General features: G+C 38.2%; 2 protein-coding genes and 1 pseudogene across 2 annotated transcripts; 1 reads left to right on the forward strand and 2 right to left on the reverse strand.

Moving 5' to 3' along the window:
- Positions 1–832: 832 nt before the first annotated feature.
- LOC143851103 (serine/threonine-protein kinase PBL27-like) lies at positions 833–5,856 on the forward strand. The gene is made up of 5 exons (XM_077360432.1): positions 833–957; positions 1,090–1,283; positions 3,757–3,946; positions 4,034–4,419; positions 5,489–5,856. The coding sequence occupies exons 1-5, from the start codon at positions 879–881 to the stop codon at positions 5,693–5,695; spliced, it is 1,056 nt and encodes a 351-aa protein (XP_077216547.1). The 5' UTR covers positions 833–878; the 3' UTR covers positions 5,696–5,856.
- A 536-nt stretch (positions 5,857–6,392) lies between these two features.
- Positions 6,393–13,751, reverse strand: LOC143850068 (ABC transporter C family member 3-like; annotated as a pseudogene).
- A 2,038-nt stretch (positions 13,752–15,789) lies between these two features.
- LOC143849847 (ABC transporter C family member 3-like) lies at positions 15,790–25,427 on the reverse strand. Its single transcript, XM_077359111.1, has 10 exons — positions 22,989–25,427; positions 21,878–21,964; positions 21,177–21,785; positions 20,902–21,066; positions 20,407–20,701; positions 20,087–20,301; positions 17,216–17,521; positions 17,062–17,125; positions 16,299–16,538; positions 15,790–16,206 (listed from the first exon to the last, which is right to left on the reverse strand). Exons 1-10 carry the CDS (start codon positions 25,341–25,343, stop codon positions 16,094–16,096), a joined length of 4,449 nt encoding a protein of 1,482 aa, XP_077215226.1. The 5' UTR covers positions 25,344–25,427; the 3' UTR covers positions 15,790–16,093.
- Between the last annotated feature and the right edge of the window lie 1,432 nt (positions 25,428–26,859).

A 26,859-nucleotide genomic window follows, 5' to 3' on the forward strand; every position in this document is an offset into this window, starting at 1 on the left:
TTCTTTTTTTTTTTTTGGCATTTTTTATCTGGGGTTTATTTGGCTTGTGGGTTGTATTTTAAACTCATTTTTTTCTAGAGGAAGACTTGTTTATTTTGTGGGTTTCAATGCCTGATTGTTCTTTAATTTTTGTTTCCATTTTTTCGCTCCATTTTTGGAGTTGGGGAAGAAGATGAAGGGGGTTGTGTTCTGTTTTAGAGTTAGGTTATGTATCTATTTATCATCTGGATAGGATTTGATTAGGATGGGCTCTATTTGGGTTGGGAAAAGGATGAGAGGGGTTTGGCAACTGAATGCAATTTCTTATCTGTTTCTTTTCCGTTTCCTTGGCAATTGAATGCACGCACCTGCAGCTTTCTTAGCTGTTTCTTTTCCTTTTCTTTTTCCACTACCACGTCATTTCCGTTTCCGCTACGCAACTGAACAGACCCTAAGGGAAATGTTATCCACTATTTTGATGAGGGGACTCCTCACTTAATTAAAAGTACGGTATGGCCCGCACCATAGGATTATCCAAACCGTCCATTAGATGGGCCACAGCCTAAATAGGTTGTGTCCCAAAAATCATTTCCATAGGTTGATCCTAACCCTCCAATCTAAAGAGGGTTAGGATCAACCCTCTAACATTCTGATCGGAGGGTTAGGATCAACCTATGGAAATGCTTTTGGGGGCACAACCTATTTAGGCTGTGGTCCATCTAATGGACGGTTTGGATCATCCTATGGTGCGGACCATACCGTACTTTTAATAAAGTGAGGAGTGTCCTCATCAAAATACGGTAGTGCGGATACTCCTTTTTTTCACATCCGTCTTTGTTTTGTTTCTCACTCACTCACTTCTCTCAACTCACAAGAAGGAAAAAAGTAAGAACTTAGACATGAATTGGTTCCCCTGCTTCGGAAAATCTAACAAAAAGCCTGAGAAGAAATCTAATGCTCTGGTCTTAACCCCTTCAGGTATTTGAAAAGAGAAAAAAGAATCTTTTTAAGGATATCTTTTTCTATCGTTTATGTATTTATTTCTTCTTTTTGTTATTTATTGAAATTGCTTTGACTGAGGAGTTCTTCTTTCTTTGCTTTTTTCTTCAGAGAAATTGAAGGTAAATCCATCATTGGATGTGACAAAGAAGGTCTCAAAGGGTGGGGCTTTTCATATTCCTGTTCAGACGTTGTTTAGATTTCGTGAATTGGCTGCTGCAACTAAGAATTTCAGAGCTGATTTAGTTTTGGGAGAGGGAGGGCTTGGTCGAGTTTATAAAGGCCGTCTAGAGAGTACCAATCAGGTGGGCTTAATGCTGTTTATTTATTATGTCCTCATCTGTGATCTTCTTTCAGTTTTGTTGGGAAAGTTGCCTTGTTTCCCACGCCACTTTCTTGGTGGTGGGAAACAAAATAGAAATTGCTATTTTTTAGGTTTTTTGGTGAAAACCTAAAAGAAAGAAACGAGAGGTTTTTCTCATGGGAGAATTGGAACAGGAGGAGGAGGAGAGAGAGAGAAGAAGAAGGAAAAAAAAAGGGTTTTCTTCTTGAGTTATTCTCTTGGGGTTTTCTCTCGCTGTACGGTCTTGGGTTTGAGAAGCAAGGAAAGGGTTGCGGGTTTGTGAGTTTTGGTTTAATCCATTGTAATCCTTGTATATTGTTATTGTTATAGTGGAAGATCGTGTTTCTCGCCCGTGGAGTCGGCTTAGCCGAACTATGTAAAATCTTAGTGTTCATCTTGTGGCTTGTTTGTTTAATTTTCTTTTCCGTTGTATCTGTTCAAGATTTGATTTGATTGCCCGGCGGATTTTTCTCAACAAGTTTCTTGTATTAGTTGCACCCATTTTTCTCGTATTATAAAACACTACACACAATCCTTCAAAAATAATAATAATAAAAAAAAAACATTACACATATTTGCGTCTCAGCGAATTGATATATCCAGGTCTTATAATGTTGTCATTGGGTTTATATTCAGGTTGTCTTATAATATTATCATTGGGTTATTTATAATACACTGCACATATTTATGTCATGTTCTGTGCGTTGAGCGTTGTTTTCAAAATGTTTCACATATTTGTGTATTATTTCTGTTTATTCAGGTTTTCTTGGAATATTATTACTGGATTATTTACAAATTTATGTCCTGTTGTATCTGTTGAGGTCTTTGTGGTAATTTTATAGATTGGGTTATTTACAAAACATGTCAGACGTTTGTATCATGTTGTGTATATCGATTTTGTTGGAAAAAATTGAGGATACTGTTGTTGATAGAAAACAGAAACTTGTTGCTTCAAGGCTCACTATCACTTTCCTTAAGACAAGATTCGCCCCCACTAATAGTGTGCAAAGGGGATCCGTGAATTGCCTCCAAGCTACAATGAAGCCTAGTAGGGAAGCCCTACTAATATTTGATGACGGGTAGCACTAGCGGAATCAAACCCGAAATGCCCTTCTGAAATTTCTAGCCTTAGAGAAATTTCTAGATAATGTTTCTGCAGAAAAACAGTATCTAGAACAGTAAACAAAAGAAAAACAGTATGTAGAAATACTTGGGGATTTTGTAGGAGTGTAGAAGAGAGTGTAAAGTCTGTCAGAATTGCCAATTCGTTTTCATATCTGAAATGACCGAATTCTGCACATTTTGTAGACCACCTGCACCTGGTGTCTTTTCAGTGTGAAAAACACCTCTACAGGGCACCTTTCCAGAATGTTTGAAATCTGACCGTTAGATCGCACCCATTGAAATTGAACGGTCTTGATCGATCCTAGAAGTGACTGTTGGTTTGAGTAAAACCTCTCTCCAACCCAGTCATCGTTAGATCAATCATCTATGGTGTGGATTGCACCCCCTTGGCACTTGACCGTTGGGGGAAGGGACACAACCCATTTGATCACACTCTTTGACCGTTGGAGTTATGGGCCCGTTGGGCCGACCATTAGGCCAGAACCGAAGCCCAACCCAACCGTTTGGCTTAATGGGCCTACGAACCATTTGACCCATCCATCCGACCGGTCCACCTTCATCTTGATCCAACGGTGCAGATCAAATCTGAAAAAATTAAAGACTCCAAACGCTCCTCGCGACGTTGCGCCCTATAGCCCACTGCCCACGCCGTGCGCGCGCGTGCGTTGCATCGTCCCGCGGGTCCAACCATGGTTTCAACCCAATGTGCATTCAAACAAGTAATAGAAATGTGTAGTGCTTTATAAGCCATTCTCTTTCTTTTCTCTCATCCGGTACGGGACTATCTTTTCAACTACACTTCTACATCCTTTTGTAAAAGCAAATCTTTCCAAGAAAACATTTTCTTTTTCCCAAACACTTTTGATAAAATATTTTCCAAAACACTAAAACATGCAAAATACATGGTTTTGAAAATCCAAAATCACTAACAGATTTTTCCTTGCATCATTAGATATAACAGAGTTATTTGCAAAAGCTTCACATATTTATTATGTCTTGTAACTCTTGTTCGGTATATTCAGGTCATTCTTGTCATCGTACTGCTTACATGAGTGTAACTTCTCAACCTTCCGCTCAAGTTTTGAAGTATAGGATTTTCATTATTTTCTTATTTGATAATCGAGATGATGTCATTTGAAGCTTGAATTTGTCATTATTCATGTCTTTCCTTTTTCCATACTGATGTCTAAGAATTAGGGTCTATCTTTTTTGTAAATGGCAGAATTAGGGTCTACAATTAAGATGTATTTGGATCCCGATGCAAAACATTAAGCTGTTGACTTGTGGAAATTGTATTGTATTTGACATAGATTGTGGCTATCAAGCAACTTGATCTCAATGGGTTGCGAGGAAACCGGGAATTCCTTGTCGAAGTACTGATGTTAACTCTACTTCACCATCCTAATATTATTAATTTGATTGGCTACTGTGCCGAAGGAGATAAGAGGATTTTAGTTTATGAGTACATGGCACTAGGATCCTTGGAAGATCACCTACACGGTATGTTACTTAAAAATGTTCTCTTTGGCGGTATTTCCCTTTCCTTTGTAGTATGGTATACACAATGATTCCTCTCTATATTTGCAGATCTTCCTTCTGATAAGGAAAGACTTGACTGGAATACAAGAATGAAAATAGCAGCTGGTGCAGCTAAGGGTTTGGAGTATTCACATAATAAAGCTAACCCGCTTGTTAAATTCCGTGATTTAAAGTGCTCGGACATCTTGCTTGGTGAGGGATTTCATCCCAAACTATCTGACTTTGGCTTGGCAAAACTTTGTGGATATAAGACCCATGTTTCTGCTAGGGTGAGGGTTACAAATGGGTATCGTGGACCCGAATATGAAATGGTAGGCAAATTGACACGTAAATCAGATGTCTATAGCTTTGGGGTTGTTCTGTTGGAAATAATCACGGGAAGGAAAGCAATCGACAAATCTAAATCGGCCGGGGAGCACAATTTAGTTGCATGGGTAAGATTGCCTGCTTTGTTGGAAAAAACCAACACTTTTCCAGATTTATTTTTCTTATTCATTTATATATTTTGAGTCACACACGCATCTTTTGTAGATATTCTCTATAGTGCACATGATTTTCTGCAATCAGGCTCAATTTGAAATTGGCCATGGCTAGTTCCTTGTATTCTGCTCAAGAACCTGAATTCTATTTCATAAACTTAGTTTTTCCTGTGAACCTCATGTTTATGTTTTTTCTTTTGTTTACTAAAACATTTTATGTGAATTCAATTCTGTCTTTCGTTTTTCTTTTTAGTCACTTTCAGTTGAGTTGCATCTTTCCTTTTACAACCAGATTGATCTTCACAACTTTATGTTGTATGGGTTGTGGGCTATGTCACAAATATCTCCGATATTTTCAAAATATAGCGATTTTAGCGCGATTTTTTGATTAAATGACAGTCCCGAATTTTTTTAAATTATAGCGATATTTTTCATTTGCCGTGATAATATCAGGATATTTTTTATTTTTTATTTTTTCTTAATTAATATATTTTAAATACTTTTTTTCCAATATAAACCCCAAAATATAAAATAATTTGCAAGGATCCATCGCAAAAGGCATTTCGCACATGGTCTGTCGCATGTCAGAGCAGCCACCTCGTATTCCCAAGATGACAAAATCTGCTGAAAAGTGAGCATCTGTGGCTGCTACATGCGACAAACCATGTGCGAAATGCTTTTTGCGAGGGATCCTAGCAAATCCCTAAAAAAAAATATCCCGAGATTTCCCCTTGCCAAGAAATTCCCAACAATGATGTTTGTGACATGGGTTGTGGGCTTTTGGACTTGAAGATCATGGTTGAAATGGAGAGTTCTTTCTCATATCGCTGCATAAGCTCTCGGGCATTGGAAGCCAGCATAGAGGAGACCTCATTGGAACTTTTCTCATCTTTTCGAGACTCAATTAATCACATTGCACTTTGTTTTTTATGCTGTAAATTTCTCGAAGGATAAATCCTGTTCTGGTAACTTTGATCTCAAATAGTCTATTGTATGATTATTTATGAATGCCCGGTGATTTCAGGCGAGACCCTTATTCAAAGACCAGAGGAAATTCCCACAGATGGCCGACCCTATGCTTCAAGGTCAGTATCCAGTGAGGGGCTTTCATCAAGCACTTGCTGTTGCCGCGATGTGCGTTCAGGAGAACCCATACAAGCGGCCCCGCATGGCAGACGTGGTCACTGCTCTCACTTACCTTGCTTCTCAAACATATGACCCCAACAAATAGCCCGCTCCTTCTACTGCTCGCTCAAGAGATTCAATGGAGAACAAGCCAGAGGATTAAACTGATATCCGTTGCTCTACACTTATATTTATTTTACGAGGCCTTCAGCTGCCATCATTTCAAACCTTACTATCATGGTTACTACTTGGGGAGACTTATCTTTTGATATTTTCTCACATGAAGGATGATTTTGGTATGTGTACTCACGTGGGTCAGAGCTCGTGCGTACGCCCCTTTTTGGCTGCGCCCAGGGCTGGCAATTAAACCTGTGAAAGCGGGGATCTGCCCCGCGCCAGCCACGTGCGGCGGGGATTCCCTGATTTAAGTGGGGACGGGGATTAAAAACATTTCCCCAAACGGGGAGGTGAGGGGATGGGGATGGCTCTGGCCTCTCCCTGCCCTGTCCCGGCCCCTCTCAATCTCCATCTATAAAATTACATAAATATCCCTATATAAGTCTAATATTACGAAAATATTCGACTAAGTGATATATTTTTGTTGGAACTTTGGATTCTTATTTTATAATTGTTTGACTAGATCAAAATAGTATAAATTGTTATTATACTAGGCCTCCGCCAGCGATTAGACTTTCTCCGTGGGGTGGAGGCGGGGATTCCCCATCATCCCTGAAGTAAACAATTACTTTAATGAAAGAAGATTGCCAACAACTGCCTACTTGTGATTCAAAATCTGCCAATATCTAAATGATACCAGAAAGATTGAGATATCGGGTAGCAGTTACAACTGGATGGCATGTAATTGTCAAGTCCCCAGAAGTGATGTAGTCATTGAAAGCACCCAGTACACATCCCAAATGTATATCTGGGTCAAACGATGTGGATATCCAATGAATCCAAAGTGGAAATCAAACCTGCAGAGTCAAGCTTTCCCTCCTTCCTCCTAACAATTTCTCCAAGTTGGCACCTATCTAGAGCCTAAAATAGAAGAGAATTGTATAAATAACATTAAAAATGATAAAAATGTAAGAATAAACAGTGACGCTCACAATATAAAACAAATTCACCTCCCAAATCTGTTCGTCTTTGTACTCTTCAAGCGGGTCAAGGTTGGTTCGCACGGTCCCTTCAAACATGACTGGATCTTGTGGGATGATGCTTAACTTTGATCTTAAATCATGCAGTCCTATAGTTGAAATGTCAATGCCATCTATCAGAATCTGACCACCAGTGGGATCAAGAATGCGGAAGAGTGCCTGTATGAGAGTTGATTTTCCGCTCCCAGTCCTCCCAACGATTCCAGTCTTCATCCCTCCAGGGAAAGTGCATGTAAAACCTATCAAGACAAGAGGCATATGTGGGGCATAACGGACCTGTACCCAGTCATTAACCACAACTTAGCAAAGAAACAGGCCATTATGAAAAGGTGACCACGCACGTACCCAGAAGAGAACAATAATTTTTTAAGCAAAAAATATATAATATGAATGATGAAATGGTTGTATCAGATGACAAATAGAATCCAAAACTCACACTCTATTTAGAACTTGCCCAAAGCTATCGTAAACATGAGAAAAGTGAGATGGTAAACATGAATATCAAACAGAAATTTCATTGAAAATGTGAGTTTTTGAACTTCAGAAAGTGCACATGCACTGGGTGCTCAGTTAGGTAAAAAACAATGTCCACTTGGTCAAATTCTGAGTTGAGCAGCATGTTTTGAAGATTGGTTAATAGGATGGTTTAAACCTATTTAACTTGTACCCACAGGGACAATGCAAGCCTTCATCCTTCGAGGGAAAGTGCATGTAATACCTTTCAGACAATAGGCATATGAGGGTCATAATAGACCTGTACCCATGCATAAACCATGACTTAGCGTAGAAACAATCTATATTGTACTTGTGGCACATGCGCAGCCAGCAGTGTATAATCAGACATTAAGATTAAGAAATAAACATATAGAACATAACATGCATGATGAGATGGTAACATCGGATGAGAAAGGGGTATTGGTGTTATCATCCTAGTTCCTGACGATATTATGCTTATTAAGTTGAGCTATCATCGAAACTACCAGTTACTCCAAAAGCTTAAGCCGTTGGAGAAAGGTGTTATTTAATCTTTTATACTTTAACACTCCTCCTCATGTGTGGCCCATCTTCTAGGTTTGGCCTACATGTGGCCCCTCTTTTGGATTTGGCCATTGCATGTGGATTTTTGCTATCGAGGAGGTTTGAACTCAGGACCTTTGGCTCTGATACCATGTGAAACTACCAGTTACCCCAAAAGCTTAAGCTGTTGGAGAAAAGCGTTATTTAATCTTTTATACTTTAACATAACTTACTAAGTGAGTTTGAAATGATGAAAAAAATGAACAATAAACAAACATATGTGCAGAAGTACCTGCCAGTGTCATTCAGAGCCAAAAAACCCTGGAAAACCTAAACATTTTTGTAGAACTGTATGCTAACATCGAGGCATATAAGAAACATAGGATGAAAAATGAATCTAGACTAAAAGGAATACATTAAAACAACATAAATAATAGAATCACAACTGAAAAAAAGAAATATATATATATATATATATATATATATATATACCGCTAAAAACATAGCGGGCCCACATTTCTGGGGTGATCCGAACCGGTCATTTGATAGGCCCTGACATAGATAAGGGGTGCTCAAAAAATCAGCTCCATATGATCATCCCAACCCTTAGAACTATGGAGGTGAAAGAGGGGAAAATGAGTGGGTATAAATTTGCCCACTTATCCGTCCAATTTCCCCTCTTTCACCTCAACAGTACGAAGGGTTGGGATGATCCTATGGAGCTGAGTTTTTGGGCACCCCCTATCTATGTCAGGGCCTATCAAATGACCGGTTTAGATCACCCAAAAAATGTAGGCCCACCATGTTTTTAGCGTTCACCTCATATAAGCTTATATGAGGGGCCGCTCACAATCACTTTCCCCATATATATATATATATATATATATATATATATATATATATATATATATATATATATATATATATATATATATATATATATGAGGAAAGTGTTGGTGAGCTTAAGCGCCCCAATCACATGGGTCCCACATTTTCTGTGGTGATCCAAACCATTCATTTGCAAGGCCCTATCATAGATAGGGTGTGTACCAAAAATCAGCTCCATAGGATCATCCTAACCCCTCCATTTGTGGAGGACAAAAATGGGCAGATTAGTGGACAAATAATGTTTGTCCATTTTGACCTCCACAAATGGATGGGTTAGGATGATCCTATGGAGTTGATTTTTTGTGCACACCCTATCTATGATAGGGCCTTGCAAATGAATGGTTTGGATCACCACAGAAAATGTGGGACCCATGCGATTGGGCGCTTAAGCTCACCATAAGTTTGGTGAGCTTAAGCTCACCAACACTTTCCTCTCTCTCTCTCTCTCTCTCTCTATATATATATATATATATATATATATATATATATAGAGAGAGAGAGAGAGAGAGAGAATGGCAAGATAAGAAGAAAGATACTTCAGGGTACTTTAGTTACTGGCATCTCAAGATGTGTTGAACAAGAGTTCTCTACAAGAATTGAACGGACCTTATTACATAAATTAGAAAAAAAAGGGGGTTAAATGGAATGAGGTGGTTCACAAGGGCATTACCTGCAAGTCACGAAGATAAACTTCTCCCAGTGATGGCCATTTACTGTATGGCCTTTTATTTTCTATAACAAGAGGTGGTTCACTAGGAATTAATGTGTACTGAAATATTCTCTCAACAAATATAATTTTGTTGTCAAGATTGCACAGAATCCATATAATCCAGCCTTGTAGCAAAGTCAAATCAAGTCCATAAGTCACTGCTAAGCCTGCAATGCCTGAAACAAAGAAAAGGAGAGAACGAGATCCTTATTCATCATGTATTTGAGCCATTACATAAGTCGGAAAAGATTTTTCACAATACTTTGAATGCAGTTACCTCGATCGATTAATTCCTCTGGCACAGATATCAAGAAAACCAAAGAAAAGGCAAAGGTAATGGACGACAACATATTCAAGCGAAAGCAAAGCCACTCCATTGCACCAGCACTATGAAACTTGGGTCGGGAGTACCCGTCGATCAGATGGAGATTTGTGTCCATAAATCTTTGTTCTTGATTGAAACTCCTGATTGTTGTTGAACCCGATAAAGATTCAACAAAATTTTGTATGTTGGGAACTTTGCAAACACCAAACAGACATGCTAGTTCCTATGCCGTCGGTATGTAGTATTGCTATCGAATAAAAAAACGTGAGCAAAACCATAACGATCATAGGAACAAGATTTAAATCTACAGTCTGAATACCAAATTAGATGTAAAAATCATAAAAGGATTGAATAAACTCATAAGATCATATCATAAATTGTAAGGTTTATTAAACATTCATATATAGAAAATAATAAAATTAATAGCAAGGAACCTGCAATAAGCCTTACCTGATACCATATGGATACTGCAACCATAGAGATAAAAATGATAAACACCTGCCATGCAACCTGTGACATTAGTGCAATGGCTCCAAGGAGCTGTATAATTACATAGGCAAATGATGTTGTTAAGAAAGGAATTTCTAGGTCTACTGCACTTTGATCAGTGGATGCCTGTAAGAAAAAAAATAGGTTACATTAAATAATATAAAAATATAGTAGCTTTTAAAAAACTTAGATGGATGTCTTTGTCTGAATATTAAAGAGAGATAGGTTCACTTACTCTATTCAGGATATGTCCACTTGGAGTTGAGTCAAAGAATGACATGGGAGCACGAAAAATGGACATTTGCATTTTGTTGAACAGCAGAGTTGCAGTCTTATATCCAGCTGTTATAGTCAGTGCAGTTCTTACAAGGACACAAATAGAGCATCCGAATGCAAACGCGACATAGACAAGGATCAGGACTGAGCCTTTAACTGGAGGTGCCATATCTTTTGACACGGGGACTGCCCAAGCCATCCAGTAACTGTTGCCCATCTGAAGGAGTACAGAGACAATATAGCTCAGTAATATAAATGGTGCGAAAGCTCCTCTATACGCCGTTGTAATGTATTTCCAGCAGACTGACAGCCCAACTCTGCCTTTCTCTCTCTCTTCCTCCTGAACAATCTGCCGCTTTTGTCCTATTATTTCATCTGTTTAACCCTTCTGTTCATCCACAATATCAATTAAACTTACATCAATGAGAATTTGGGATTCAGACACTCTCTCCATCGAACCAATGACCGTCAAAGCTTGCTTGTGTGCACCTTTTTTAGTTGGAATGGGAGAATAAGATTGGATTAATTACAGTGACACACACTTATCTAAGACTATCCATGAGACGAAATGGGTCCCGTCATGGTGTTTACTTCAGCCCAAAACCCACAGTTTAGATAAGTGTGGTCTTAATTAAAAAGGGTTTCACTAGAAAAGAATTTTTTTTACATGTTTTAATGAAGAAATCTCAAAACAGGTGTAAAATGATTGTAAAATTTCTTTGCCAATGCACCTCAACAAGTGCAAAACCCAATTAAAAATCTAGAAAAAAATGACATAATAAATCTTGTTCCTTATTTGCAAATAAGATTATTTTAATTGAAAATAAGCAAATGTCATATCAGAGCAATCAATCTCATGGCTAGTATCAATAAAAAGATCTACAAATTGTGTGAATAAGAAGAAAAGGAAGAGTTACCTTAATACCATTAAAATGGGTAGAGTTACCTTAAAAAGATGGGTTCTTATGTGAGCATCAACGGCACTGAAAGGATCATCAAAGAGGTATATGTCAGCATCCTGGTATAAAGCACGTGCAATCTGTATTCTTTGTTTCTGTCCACCGCTCATGTTGATTCCTCTCTCACCTATAACAGTCTGGTCACCAAAGGATAAAATATCAAGATCTGTCTTCAATGAACATGCTTCAAGGACACACTCATACTTATCCCTATCCATTTCCTTTCCAAACAGTATATTGTCTTCGATTGTGCCGCTCTGTATCCAAGGTGACTGAGCGACATAAGCCTTTGTCCCTCTCAGTTTAATAGTCCCACAAATCTTTGGCACTTCACCTAAGATGCAAGAGAGCAAGCTTGACTTGCCACAACCAACAGTTCCACATATAGCCACCCTCATGCCGTGATACACTCGAAAATTCAAATCTTTTAAGCATAGGATTTTCAAAAGAGTGATCCCAAGAGAAATTACCATTGCTTATTTCAACTGCAACCTCAGAACCTTCCGGAAGCTTCTCTACTAGATCAGGCTGTAGGTCCTCGAGGCAAAGGAACGACCCAATTCTGTCGAGGGAAACCTTAGTTTGAACAACCATCGAAATTGTATCGGTAAGAGTATAAATAGCATCTTGCAATATCCTAAAAGTTGCAAGTGCAGATAGGATCTTTCCAGATTCTAGTGGTATTCCTAGAAGTATGCAAGAGCCAAATGTAACCACGGACACGAATGTTCATGTACATGTGAAAATAAATGATGTCATGGCTGATGTATAGAGATATTTCTTCAACCAATGTGTTTCATTTTTCCTAAGCTCAATTACTTTGGCCAAAAACTTCATTTCCCAACCTTGCAGCTTGAGAATTCTCATGTTCCTTAGAAACTCAGAGGTTGCTTTCATCCGAATATCTTTTGATTTCATCATCTCGTCCTGATAGTTCTCTTGCAACTTTCCCAAAGGGAAATTTGCCGACATAATAACAACAGCGGCTACTAATGCTGCAACAGACGCTACTCCAACATTCTTGTACAAAATTAACAAAGCCAAAGTCACTTTAATTGGAACCAACCATAAATTATGCATAGACCAACTGAAGTTCCCACCCTTTCAGCATCAACACTCATGAAATTGATAATCTCTCCAGTAGTATGAGCCTGCCTCGACCGGCTAGATAGCGAAAGACCCTTCTTGTAGATCATTGCAACGAGTGCCGCTCTGGTTCTAATCCCAACCTGTTGTAATTTAAGGATCCAATGTCTTTGCGAAGGCATTCAACAATCTTTGCCACAAAAAAGATTGAAACCAAAACACATCCTTCATTTGCATATTCACGACGACCATTGAGGTATTGAACAAAGGTAGTATCTATCAGGTAGGACAGACATAAGAAGAGATAGTATGTAAAATAGCAAACAAAGCCGTCCATAAGATTTCTTTCCATACAGAAAAGAACAATGCCTTCACCAATTTGAGGGTTCCTACTCCATTACTACGAGAACTAATAGTTTCAAGTTTATTTCTGAAAACAGAGAGGGCCTCATTAACACTATCCTCTTTTGCAAGTTGTGGGACATCATCAAGGTCTAATATTTTCTTATTGCCCACTTTAAACAAAGGACCCATCCAAGAGAATGTAAGGAGGCTAAGAAGATTGGCATTTGAAAAAGTAGTTAATTTTTTCTTGCCACCCTCAACATTACCACCATTCAAAAGAGGCTCTTGAAGAAAAAGGGTCTATTTTTCATTTCTCTTACCAAGAATCCAGTATAACAAAGGAAAAGAGTGATGACTATTGGAACAAAATCCAAAACCCAGAAATGATTTGGCAAGATTCTAGATTTCTTATAGTGAAGAAGGTCAAAAACAAGGCAAGCACTAGACAATATGAAGTAGAAAGTCCACCAAACCCTCAGAATAATGGGGAATCTCTTGTCACTTGAATAAGAGAACTCAAGTTCCAAATAAGCAAAGGTGGAAAACCAAGCAAGAATTCTGAGAATCAAATCCAAATGGGATGCCAACTTTTCATCAGACAGACAATAAATACACCAAAAGAAGTTGATAATCCATACAAGGAGATAAAATAAGGAGAGACCAAAGCAAGAGAAAAGGGTGGATTTGTAATATGAAAGGCTACTGTTCTTCAACCTCTCTTTTGCATGTTCAAGACCAACATTCCTAAATCTCTTACATACCCACACTATAGATAAAATAAGCAAGAAAAGAAGATGAGTAGATCTAGAAAACCAACGTAGAAAAATGGATTTTAGAAGTAAAATACTGACCTCATCAATGTGAACTAAAGGGTGTGAGAAAAACATCACCATACCATGTTTTGCATTCATTCCGACATCAGTTTTGATCGAGAGAAGATTCGATTAATGTTTTATTCATATATGTGAGGGTGGAAAGGAAGAGGGACTTTTGTTTAGTTGTAGGGGAGTGTAATTACCAATACAGACGAGAAAGAGTGGATGAGGTGCGTTGCCTTTAAATTGAAATTGCCTATAACTTCTACAGCAAGAATATTTCCGTTGAGATTTTATATGGTGTAAGCCCTTGTTATTTATAATTAGTAAAACTAAATGTCTCATATTGCCCCTTTTAAAAGAAATGTAAAATGCTATCGTATTCTTTTTACTTAAGAAAAGGATGAAAAAGTTGGCAGCTGCCATTGATCTTTGTGGCCATCACAATTACAGTCCATTTCCACAGCTCCCACTGATTAAACGATCCTATCCCCTTCATCACAGGAGATGAAAAAGTGTTGATTGTTGATGATTTGCGTGCCTTGATCTTGCAAGATATTCACTCTCTGTTGACTATCAAATCAATGGTGATAATCACAAGCACATGTCATGCCTATCTTATAATACTTCCTCATCATTCTCCTTGCATTGATAATCACAAACACTTGTCATGCCTATCTTATAATACTTCCTCATCATTCTTATTGTACCGTATCCCATTTTTTTTTTCTATTGTGTTTGATATATTAAGGAACAAGCTTAGATCAAGAGAGGTTATGTATTTTAAGTAGGTTGTTCCCCAATGTAAACAGGTTGTTCCTGTGCAACGCAAGGGTTTGTAACTAGTCAAAAAGTACGATACAGACCACATCATAGAATGATCTAAACCGTCCATGTTATGGAACACAACGTAAATAGGTTGTTCCCCAATGATCATTTCCATAAGATCATTTATAGTCCCGATCTATAAAGGTTTCCATAATATGCAGTTTCTCTATAGATCGGAGGGTTGGAATAATCCTATAGAAATGATTTTTTGGGCACAACCTATTTACGCTGGACGGTTTGGATCATCATATAGTGTGGTGCGTACAATACTTTTTAAAAAATACGAGACTATAAGGACTTACACCATATAATTTCTCCGTTGGCTGATTATATAGTAAATAACGAGATTATTTAAGGGAAATGATATATTGCCCATTTTTGTAATTGGGACAGCCATCTCTAGTGTAAAAGAGTAGTCATAAATACGCAAGAGGGGGGCAAATATTTCAATTTTCAATTTTAAACGTATTTATGACTACTATAACCAAAATTTTCTGGTCCCATTATTCATCTGATCATGTTTTTCTAATTTACCATAAGAAAAAATCATATTAAGGTGTAATCATTGCCTCACATTAACTCTAATTTAAGTAAATAGAAATTTAACAAGTAAAGTGGGGCCCACTAAATACGTACGCACGCTCCAAAGTTGGAGTGTGAGTGCGGCAATTTCTATTGGGAGAATTTGGGTTTTCCAAATGATGTCTATATTCTCTCTACTAGCATGTTACTCATATACCCCTAGTTAGTTAAACTATGTTGATTAAATAAAGTACATAGGGCCCACTAATTAATCAACTAGGGTGCATTTATCCAAAATAGATCAATCACTTTAAGAGGAGTGCCATTATCAACTTAAATAGAAAAATTTTAGGGGAGAAATTTGCAGTCGTTACAACTTGGGCTGCAACTCGGGTCGGGTTTTGAAGAACCCAATCCTACCCGAGAAATATCTCGGGTCGGGTCGGGTTTTTTTCCGGAAAACCCGCAATTCCCAAACCCGGCCCTACCCATGATAAATCTCGGGTCAGGTCGGGTTTTTCTACGTTGATGCAATTTTTTAAGGAAAACTCTTGTTTGGCAAGGCAACTCAACTGATACAAGTAGAAAAACTCAAGCATGGCAAACTTTTTAGTGCATTAACTAATAAATAGTCCAAAGAGAATAAATTGATGTACTACCAAATGAAAATGATTATACTCATATGAGATAAACAACATACTATTTAGTGCATTAACTATTTAGTTGAAACTTGAAACCCTAGAGCTATAGGCGGGAAACGAACAGAAGATGGACAGAGTCCCTGTGATTGCGTGCGTGCGTGAGTTTTACTTTTAAGTTTTCACTTTTAAAGTAACAAAGTTTTAGAAAAAAAATACATACTGTAACTTAAGTAACTGGGGTCGGGTCCGGTCGGGCCCCTTCAAACCCGGCTAAACCCGAAACCAGAGAAACATGAACCCAACCCAAGCTATTTTCGGGTCGGGTAAAACCCGACCCAAGTTGCAGCCCTAGTTACAACAATCGTCTTCATATGATCCTCATCACCAATCCAATGCTCGCATGGCAGCAGAATACATCCTAAATATCATCCTCAATTTCAATATCTTCTAGCTTCCAAATCTAGAAGTTGATCTTACAGTATACTCCGCAACGAGTTTTGCAAATGAAGAGTACTTGTTTTCTAACAATCTTGATGGGGTGTCATGTTCCACTATAAAACCTGCTCAAAAAAATAAAAAAATGAAACCCAAAATTCAAGCAAGTTGTAAACAGAGAAAGATGGACAAACAATGCTTTTGGTCATATACTAACCATTATCAAGAAGCAACACCATGTCACTATCGAGAACGGATGTTATTCGATGGGCTATCGTGATGACTGTAGAGTCTGAGAACTGTTGCCTTAGTGTAATCTGAATTAGATTATCAGTAGCAGTATCCACTGAGGCAGTTGCTTCATCAAGCATCAAAATCTTGCTTCTCTTCAGTATCACCCGAGCAAGACACACCAGTTGTCGTTGACCCATGCTCCAGTTTTCTCCATTTTCGGTCACTGCAACTCATATAAGAACTTGTAAATGTTGGAACATGCAACCTAAGGTACTAGAATAAGGTCAGGTGGGGTATTCCTACAGTTATCAAACAGATCTCAGAAAGTGAATTAGTGGGAGTGTTTGAGGCAATTTTGCACAAAAGCATTTCACAGCTCCCCTTTTTTCATGAGAAGAGCCACAGCTGAATTTGTCTGATTCATTTCATTCAAATGAAGTGGCAGTTCATTTTTTTTAAATTAGGGGCCGCAAATTTGGTTTTGCAAAATGCCCTAGACAATCCCATAATAAACAAATACTTCAATGAAAGAAGATTGCTAACTACTTCCTACTTGTGAGACAAAATCAGCCAACATCTAAATGGAAACAGAAAGATTGAGATATCTGGTAACAGTTACAGCTGCATAACATGTGATTCTCAAGTTCCAAAAAGTGATGTAGTCATTGAAACCCCAATACACATTCCAAATGGATATGAGGGTCAAATGATGTGGATATCCAATGAATCCAAAGTGGAAATCAAACCTGCAGAGTCGAGCTTTCCCTCCTTCCTCCTAACAATTTCTCCAAGTTGGCACCTATCTAGAGCCTAAAATAGAAGAGAATCGTATAAATAACATTAAAAAATGATAAGAATGTAAGAATAAACAGTGACGCTTACAATATATAAAAAATTCACCTCCCAAATCTGTTCATCTTTGTACTCTTCTAGCGGGTCAAGGTTGGTTCGCACGGTCCCTTCAAACATGACTGGATCTTGAGGGATGATGCTTAACTTCGATCTTAGATCATGAAGTCCTATAGTTGAAATGTCAATGCCATCTACCAGAATCTGACCACCCGTGGGATCAACAATTCGGAAGAGTGCCTGTATGAGAGTTGATTTTCCACTCCCTGTCCTTCCAACAATACCAGTCTTCATCCCTCCAGGGAAAGTGCATGTAAGACCTTTCAAGACAAGAGGCATATGTGGGGCATAACGGACCTGTACCCAGTCGTTAACCACAACTTAGCAAAGAAACAGTCCATTATGAAAAACCGACCAAGCACGTACCCAGAAGAGAACAATAATTTGTTAAGCAAAAAATATATAATATTAATGATGAGATGGTAGTGTCAGATGCCAAACAACATCTAAAACTCACACTCTATTTAGAACTTGCCCAAAAGAGAGGGTAAACATGAATATCAAACAAATTTCATTGAAAAAGTGAGTTTTGAACTTCAGAAAGTGCATGCGCACTGGGTGCTCAGTTAGGTAAAAAACAATGTCCACCTAGTCAAATTCTGAAGTAAGCAGCGTGTTTTGAAGATTGGTTAATAGGATGGTTTAAACCTATTTAACTTGTACCCACAGGGAACAATGCAAGTCTTCATCCCTCGAGGGAAAGTGCAAGTAAGACCTTTCAAGACAATAGGCATATGAGGGGCATAATAGACCTGTACCCATGCATAAACCAAGACTTATCGTAGAAATAATCTATATTGTAAGTGTGCCACATATGCACCCAGCAATGTATAATCAGACATTAAGAGAAAAAAAAAAACATATAGAACGTAACATGCATGATGACATGGTAACATCGGATGAGAAAGGGGTATTGGTGTTATCATCCTAGTTCCTGACGATACTATGTTTATTAAGTTGAGTTATCATCTATAACTTAATAAAGTGAGTATGAAATGATGAAAAAAATGAACAATAAACAAACATATGTACAGAAGTGCCTGCCAATGTCAGTCAGAGCCAAAAACCCTGGAAACCAGAACATTTTTTTAGAACTGTATCCCAACATTGAGGCATATAAGAAACATAAGATGAAAAAAGAATCTAGACTAAAAGGAATACATTAAAACAACATAACTAGTATAAGAATTACAATTGAAAAAAAAGACAAGAACAAATATATATATATATATATATATATATATATATATATATATATATATATATATATATATATATATGAGAGAGAGAGAGAGAGAGAGAGAGAGAGAGAGTGAGAAAACGGTTCCTACACATATGTGTAGATAAGTTCTCTACACACTAGCTTAAAATACAGTGGGGTCCCACATTGTTTGGGTGATGCAAGCCATCCATTTTAAAGGCCCTCACATAGATAGGGTGTCCACAAAATATCAGATCCATAGGATCATCCTAACCATTCGAACTGTGGAGGCAAATAATGGACTAATTTGTGACGGTTTAAAGACATCCATTTTACCTCTACAAATCGTAGGGTTGGGATGATCCTATGGATATGATTTTTTGTAGACACCCTATCTATGTGAGGGCCTTTAAAATGGATGGCTTGGATCACCCAAACAATGTGGGCCCTCATTGTATTTTAAGCTAGTGTGTAGAGAACTCTCTACACATATGTGTAGGAACCGTTTTCTCATATATATATATATATATATATATATATATATATATATATATATTAAAGATGATTGACTTTCAACCGTTTTGTCTGACGTGGATAGCCTCACCTTATGCCAACGTGGCATCCAATCCTACGTGGCACTCTAATTTAAAAGCTCTCTTGCCATATCATTCCAAACCAAGGAAGCAGGATTCTTCCCTGGGAGCCTTCGATTCCCGTTTCAATTCCCGCTTTCGATTCCCGCTCTGGCAACCTTGTTCCAAACGCCACTTTACCATATTTCTTTTGATACACCCCTTCTGATACCATATTTAGTTTTTAAACGTCCCTTTATTTTCTAAAGATACTTCAGGGTACTTCAGGGTACATAAGATGAAAAAAGAATCTAGACTAAAAGGAATACATTAAAACAACATAAATAGTATAAGAATCACAATTGGAAAAAAAAGATACAAAGAAATATATATATATATATATATATATATATATATATATATATATATATAGAGAGAGAGAGAAAACGGTTCCTACACATATGTGTAGAGAGTTCTCTACACACTAGCTTAAAATACAGTGGGGGCCCACATTGTTTGGGTGATCCAAGCCATCCATTTTAAAGGCCATCACATAGATAGGGTGTCTACAAAAAATCAGATCCATAGGATCATCCCAACCCTACGATTTGTGGAGGTAAAATGGATGTCTTTAAACCTTTACAAATTAGTCCATTTTTTGCCTCCACAGTTCGAATGGTTAGGATGATCCTATGGATCTGATTTTTTGTGGACACCCTATCTATGTGAGGGCCTTAAAAATAAATGGTTTGGATCACCCAAATAATGTGGCCCCCACTGTATTTTAAGCTAGTGTGTAGATAACTTTTCTACACATATGTGTAGGAACCGTTTTCTCATATATATATATATATATATATATATATATATATATATATATATAGAGAGAGAGAGAGAGAGAGAGAGAGAGAGAGAGAGAACACACACATATTGAATGGCAAGATAAGAAGAAAGATACTTTAGTTACTGCCATTTCAAGATGTGTTGAACAAGAGTTCTCTGAGGGAATTGAATGGACCTTATTACATAAATTAGAAAAAAAAGGCGGGGGGAGAGAGAAGGGTTAAATGGAATGAGGATTGGCATTACCTGCAAGTCACGAATATGAACTTCTCCCAGTGATGGCCATTTACTGTCTGGCCTTTTATTTTCTATAACAAGAGGTGGTTCACTAGGAATTAACGTGTACTGAAATATTCTCTCAACAGATATAATTTTGTTTTCAATATTGCACAGAGCCCATATGACCCAGCCTTGTAGCATATTCAAATTAAGTCCATAAGTCACCGCTATGCCTGCAATGCCTGTAACAAACAAAGAAAAGGAAAGAACTAGATCCTTATTCATCATATATTTGAGCCATTACATCAGTCAGAAAAGATTTTTCACAATATTTTGAATGCAGTTACCTCGATCGATTAATCCCTCTGGCACAGAGATCAAGAAAACCAAAGAAAAGGCAAAGGTAATGGAGGACAACATATTCAAGCGAAGGGAAAGCCACTCCATTGCACCAGCACTATGAAACTTGGGTCGGGAGTACCCATCGATCAGATGGAGATTTGTGTCTATAAATCTTTGCTCTTGATTGAAACTCCTGATTGTTGTTGAACCCGATAAAGATTCAGCAAAATGTTGTATGTTGGGAGCTTTGCAAACACCAACCAAACGTGCTAGTTCTCGTGCCGTCGGTATGTAGTATTGCTGTCAAATAAAATAAAAGTGAGCAAAACCATAACAACCATTGGAACAAGATTTGAATCTACAGTCTGAATGCCAAATTAGATGTAAAAATCATAAAAGGATTGAATAAACTCATAAGAAATCATCATAAATTGTAAGGTTTATTAAACATTCATAGAAAATAATAAAATTAATAGCAAAGAACCTCCAATAAGCTTTACCTGATACCATATGGAGGCTGCAACAACAGGGATAAACATGATAAACACCTGCCATGCAACCTGTGACATTACTGCAATGGTTCCAAGGAGCTGTATAATTACATAGGCAAATGATGCTATTAAGTAAGGAATTTCAAGGTCTACTGCACTTTGATCAGTGGATGCCTGTAACAGGAAAAAACAGCTAAAATTAAATAATGTAAAAATATAATAGCTTTTAAAAAATTTAGATGGGTGTCTTTGTCTGATTATTAAAGAGAGATAGGTTAACTTACTCTATTTAGGATACGTCCACTTGGAGTTGAGTCAAAGAATGACATGGGAGCACGAAAAATGGACATATGCATTTTGTTGAATAGTAGAGTTGCAGTCTTATATCCAGCTGTTGCAGTCAGTGAACTTCTTACAAGGACACAAATAGAGGATCCGAGGGAAAAAGCAGCATAGACAAGGATGAGGACTGAGCCTTTAACTGGAGGTGTCACATCTTTTGACACGGGGGCTGCCCAAGCCATCCAGTAATTGCTGGCAATCTGAAGGAGTTGAAAGAAAATATAGCTCAGTAATATAAATGGTACAAAAGCTCCTCTATACGACGATGTAATGTATTTCCAGTAGACTGACAGTTCAACTCTGCCTTTCTCTCTCTCTTCCTCCTGAACAATCTGCCCCTTTTGTCCCATTATTTCATCCGTTTTACCATTCTGTTCATGTTCTACTATATCGCTTAAGCTTAAATTAGTGAGAATTTGGGAATCGGACACTACAGAACCAATCGCCGACAAAGCTTGCTTGTGTGCACCAACCAGCGTCATGAAATCTGTTCCCGACTTCAGAATGTCATCATACTTCCCAGCTTGTGTAATCCTCCCATCTTTCATTACCTGTCAGACCATAGAAGTCATCTTGCTGATACTTTGCAGATGGGCTTACTGAATTTGTAGAATGAAAAGGAAAAAAGGAGTAAAGGGCTGACCAGGATAAGGTCTGCAGAAGGTAAAAACTCCACTTGATGCGTAACATAGATCACTGTTTTTGAGCCTAAAAGACCAAGTAGACATTCCTGCCATACGAAGGTTTGTCACACATAAGAACAATTGTTTGAATGAAAATACCAAACATTAGGGGTGCAACTCGGGTCGGGTTCAACCCGAATTTGGGTTGGGTCGGGTTAAGCTTTTTGCAAATCGGGTTGGGTTAGGGTTGGGAAAAATCAACCCGAATTGAAAATCAAGTTGGGTCAGGTTGGGGTGTCGGGCAACCCGACCCGACCCAACCCGAATTGGAAATTTCAAATTCTCATTTAGTAGTGATGTTAATTCCAACATATACATATGATCCTAGTTTATATTAATATTATTGTATTCCATCTGAAGAAGTTCTATGTGTGTTTTTCTTTTTCAACATTGAAATAGTCTCCACAGTCCACAATGGACGGTTTGGATAATCCTATGGTGCGGGCCATACCTTACTTTAATAAAATGAGGAGTGTGATCATCAAAATATAGTAGTCCGGATAACATTTCCCTTTTGTTAATTGTTAGTCCCTGTTTGTTTTGGATTTTGAGAACCGATTGTAAGTCAAAAACTGATTATTGGTGACTCACTATTGGTTCTCAAAATCCAAAACAAACCGGCTCGAGTTGAGGAGGTCAACTGTTGGTACCATATCAAATCGGGTCAACCCGACCCAACCCAACCTGAATTGAAAATCGGGTTGGGTCGGGTTGAGGAAATTGCAAATTGGGATGGGTCGGGTTGAACCCAGACGGGTTGGAAATCGGGTTGGGTTGGAAAAATGGGTTCCTCGGGTTGGGTCGGGTTGGCCTCAACCGGACCCGAGTTGCACCCTACCAACCATCAAAGAAGAAAATGTCAGTAGGCTGTCACTCCTTCAAGTGGTTCAAAATTGCATCTATTTTTAGTACATTTCACCATTATGTGCCTAAGATGGAATCGAAACTCTAAAAAGAAACCATATCAAAGCAATCAATCTCATGGCCACTATCCACGAAAAGATCTTCAAACTGTGAGAATCATAAGAAAAAGAGGAGTTACCTTAATACGATTAAAAAGGGTGTAGTTACCTTAAAAAGATGGGTTCCTGTGTGAGCATCAACAGCACTGAAAGGATCATCAAAGAGATATATGTCAGCATCCTGGTATAAAGCACGTGCAATCTGTATTCTTTGCTTCTGTCCACCGCTCATGTTGATTCCTCTCTCACCTATAATAGTCTGGTCGCCAAAGGATAAAATCTCAAGATCTTTCTTCAATGAACATGCTTCAAGGACACGCTCATACTTATCTCTATCCATTTCCTTTCCAAACAGTATATTGTCTTCGATTGTGCCACTCTGTATCCAAGGTGACTGAGCGACATAAGCCTTTGTACCTCTCAGTTTAGTAGTCCCACAAATCTTTGGCACTTCACCTAAGATGCAAGAGAGCAAGCTTGACTTGCCACAACCAACAGTTCCACATATAGCCACCCTCATGCCATGATACACTCGAAAATTCAAATCTGTAAGTGTATGATTTTCAAACGAGTGATCCCAAGAGAAATTACCATTGCTTATTTCAACTGCAACCTCAGAACCTCCCGGAAGCTTCTCTACTAGATCAGGCTGCAGGTCCTCTAGGCAAAGGAACGACCCAATTCTGTCGAGGGAAACCTTAGTTTGAACAACCATCGAAATTGTATCGGGAAGAATATAAATAGCATCTTGCAATATCCTGAAAGTTGCAAGTGCAGATAGGATCTTTCCAGACTCTAGTGGTATTCCTAGAAGTATGCAAGAGCCAAATGTAACCACAGACACGAATGTTGGTGTACACCAGAAAACAAATGATGTCATGGCTGATGTATAAAGATATCTCTTCAACCAATGTGTTTCATTCTTCCTAAGCTCAATTACTCTGGACAAAAACTTCATCTCCCAACCCTGTAGCTTGAGAATTCTCATGTTCCTCAAAATCTCAGAGGTTGCTTTCATCCGAATATCTTTTGATTTCATCATCTCATCCTGAAAGTTCTCTTGCAACTTTCCCAAAGGGAAATTTGCCAACCCAATAGCAATAGTGGCTACCAATGCTGCAACAGAGGCTACTCCAACATTCTTGTACAAAATTAACAAAGCCAAAGTCACTTCAATTGGAACTAACCATAGATTATGCATATACCAACTGAAGTTTCCCACCCTTTCAGCATCAACACTCATGAAATTGATAATCTCTCCAGTAGTATGAGCCTGCCTCGATCGGCTCGATAGCGAAAGACCCTTCTTGTAGATCATTGCAACGAGTGCCGCTCTGGTTCTAATCCCAACCTGTTGTAATTTAAACATCCAATGTCTTTGCGAAAGGGATTCAACAATCTTTGCCACAAAAAAGATTGAAACCAAAACATACCCTTCATTTGCATATTCGCGACGACCATTGAGGTATTGAACAAAGGTATCTATCAGGTAGGGACCGACATAAGAAGATACGGTGCATAAAATAGCTAACAAAGCCGTCCATAAGATTTCTTTCCATACTGAAAAGAATAACGCCTTCACCAATTTGAGGGTTCCTACCCCATTACTACTAGTAGTACTAGTTTCAAGTTTATTTCTTAAAACAGAGAAGATCCCATTAACACTATCCTCTTTTGCAAGTTGTGGAACATCATCAAGGTCTAATGTTTTCTTATTGCCCACTTTAAACAAAGGACCCATCCAAGAGAATGTAAAGAGGCTAATAAGATTAGCATTTGAAAAAGTACTTAAATTTTTCTTGCCACCTTCAACATTACTACCATTCAAAAGAGGCTCTTGAAGAAAAAGGGTCTCTTTTTCATTTCTCATACCAAAGAATCCAGTAAAACAAAGGAAAGGAGTGATGACTATTGGCACAAAATCCAAAACCCAGAAATGATTTGGCAAGATTCTAGGTTTCTTATAGTAAACAAGGTCAAAAACAAGGCAAGCACTAGACAATATGAAGTAGAAAGTCCACCAAACCCTCATAATGATGGGGAATTTCTTGTCACTTGAATAAGAGAACTCAAGTTGCAAATAAGCAGAGGTGGCAAACCAAGTAAGAATTCTAAGAATCAAATCCAAATGGGACACCAACTTTTCATCAGAAAGACAATACATACACCCAAAGAAGGTTACAATCCATACAAGGAGATAAAACAAGGAGAGACCAAAGCAGGAGAAAAGGGTGGCTTTGTAATAAGAAAAGTTGTTGTTCTTCAACCTCTCTTTTGCATGTTCAAGCCCACCATTCCTAAACCTCTTACAGACCCATACTATAGATAAAACAAGCAAGAAAAGAAAATGACTAGATACAGAAAACCAACGTAGAAAAATGGGCTTTGGGAGTAAAATACTGGCCTCATCCATCTGAACTAAAGGGTGTGAGAAAAACATTGTCATACCATGTTTTGATTCCATTCTAGCATCATTGTTTTCTGCTCTTCTCCCCTATGGGTATTAAGGTTTTGAATCAGAGAAGATACCGATATGTTTTCCTCAAACGACGTTTTAGCTTTGATATGAAGAAAAGAACGTCTTTTTAAGGAAAACTTGTTTTAAATGGAAAATGCATTGTTTTGCTGACTTTCTTCGTTATTTTCGAGGAAAGTGACATCGTGTTCTCAGACTGATGCGACGGGCCGAACGTGCAAAAAAATCTGCCTTTTCTGTTGATTTTCCAAAACCTGTTGCACAAATGGGTGCTAAAATGAATCTCTTGAGTTATTTGTTATTTTCAGATTTGATTTCAAGATGTTTAGTTATTTGTTTTTGGGCAGATGTCATGTGGTAACCCACCAAAGAGGTGGCATTCTTTATTCACGTCCTCTCTCTCTTCCAAATCAGATTTCAGATTTCACCAGAATCTTTCACCAGATCAAGATTTTACAAAAATCTTTCACCAGATTTCTCTCTCCCCCTTCCAAATTGGGATTTTACCAAAATCTTTCACCAGATTTCATCAAAATCTCTCTCATCCCTTCCAAATCGTGATTTCACCAAATTTCACCAACAATTTTCACCAGATTTCACAAAATCTCTCTCTCTCTCTCTTATCTCCTCAAAAAATCCAAGTTTTTTTTTCCAGATTTTTGCTTTCAAAGCCCTAAAACCGTTCAAATCTCTTGCTTGTTGGTTAGATACCTTACCAATACGCCAAAAGCTCCTGAGTTGATAGAACCTGTTATGTGAGGCCCTTTAAACCTGTCCCATACCAGGCTGGGTCCCACGCAGTCTCATACCTAGGTGGCCCCACTCAGAACCGTAACACTTTCTGATAGATGCTTATGTTTATGGGTAGTTATTATGTAGTTGTGGGTATGTAGTTTAGGGTTGTGGGGTTAATTATTGGTGACGTTTCTTGTAAATGAGTAGATGGATTGATGTTGTGGGAGTCTGTCTCAGTTTGTATTTAAGTTCCTGTATTTCAATGAGGGAGAGACACCATTGGTTTCAGAGGCACTAAACGGTCAGTTTCTGGATGTTGTGGAAGCAACACAACATCCTATAGTAATCCTCTCTAAGGAGATTACTTTTGGTTGGATTAATTAGCAAATTACTACATCGGGATCTTAGTTTGAGTGTTCTTATTGCATGGGGGAACTCAAATGTTATTTGTATCCAATGCCTTCAAAATTCTAATACATCCTTCGAAGGGGAATTGACCTTACAGTTGCTCCAAAGGATGAGATGAGATCCTTGGTAATGGAACAGATGGCCAAAGATAGAGACCAAACTTGAGAGAATGGTGGGCCTATGATATTGCAGAATTAGGCATGGACCTATTTTGGAGAATCATGGTGGCCATTAAATCAAAGGGCGATGATACCCCCCTGCATTACGCATGCGCCCCCCTTATAGAGTTAAAGTTGCCCCGTTTTCAGGTCAAATCACGTTATAAGGAGAGTGCATGCGTAATGCCGGGGGAGTGAAGAAG

Source organism: Tasmannia lanceolata, unplaced genomic scaffold, assembly GCF_043159265.1.
Source record: "Tasmannia lanceolata isolate RefF3 unplaced genomic scaffold, GAP_Taslan_0.1 ptg000018l, whole genome shotgun sequence".
Lineage (NCBI taxonomy): Eukaryota > Viridiplantae > Streptophyta > Magnoliopsida > Canellales > Winteraceae > Tasmannia > Tasmannia lanceolata.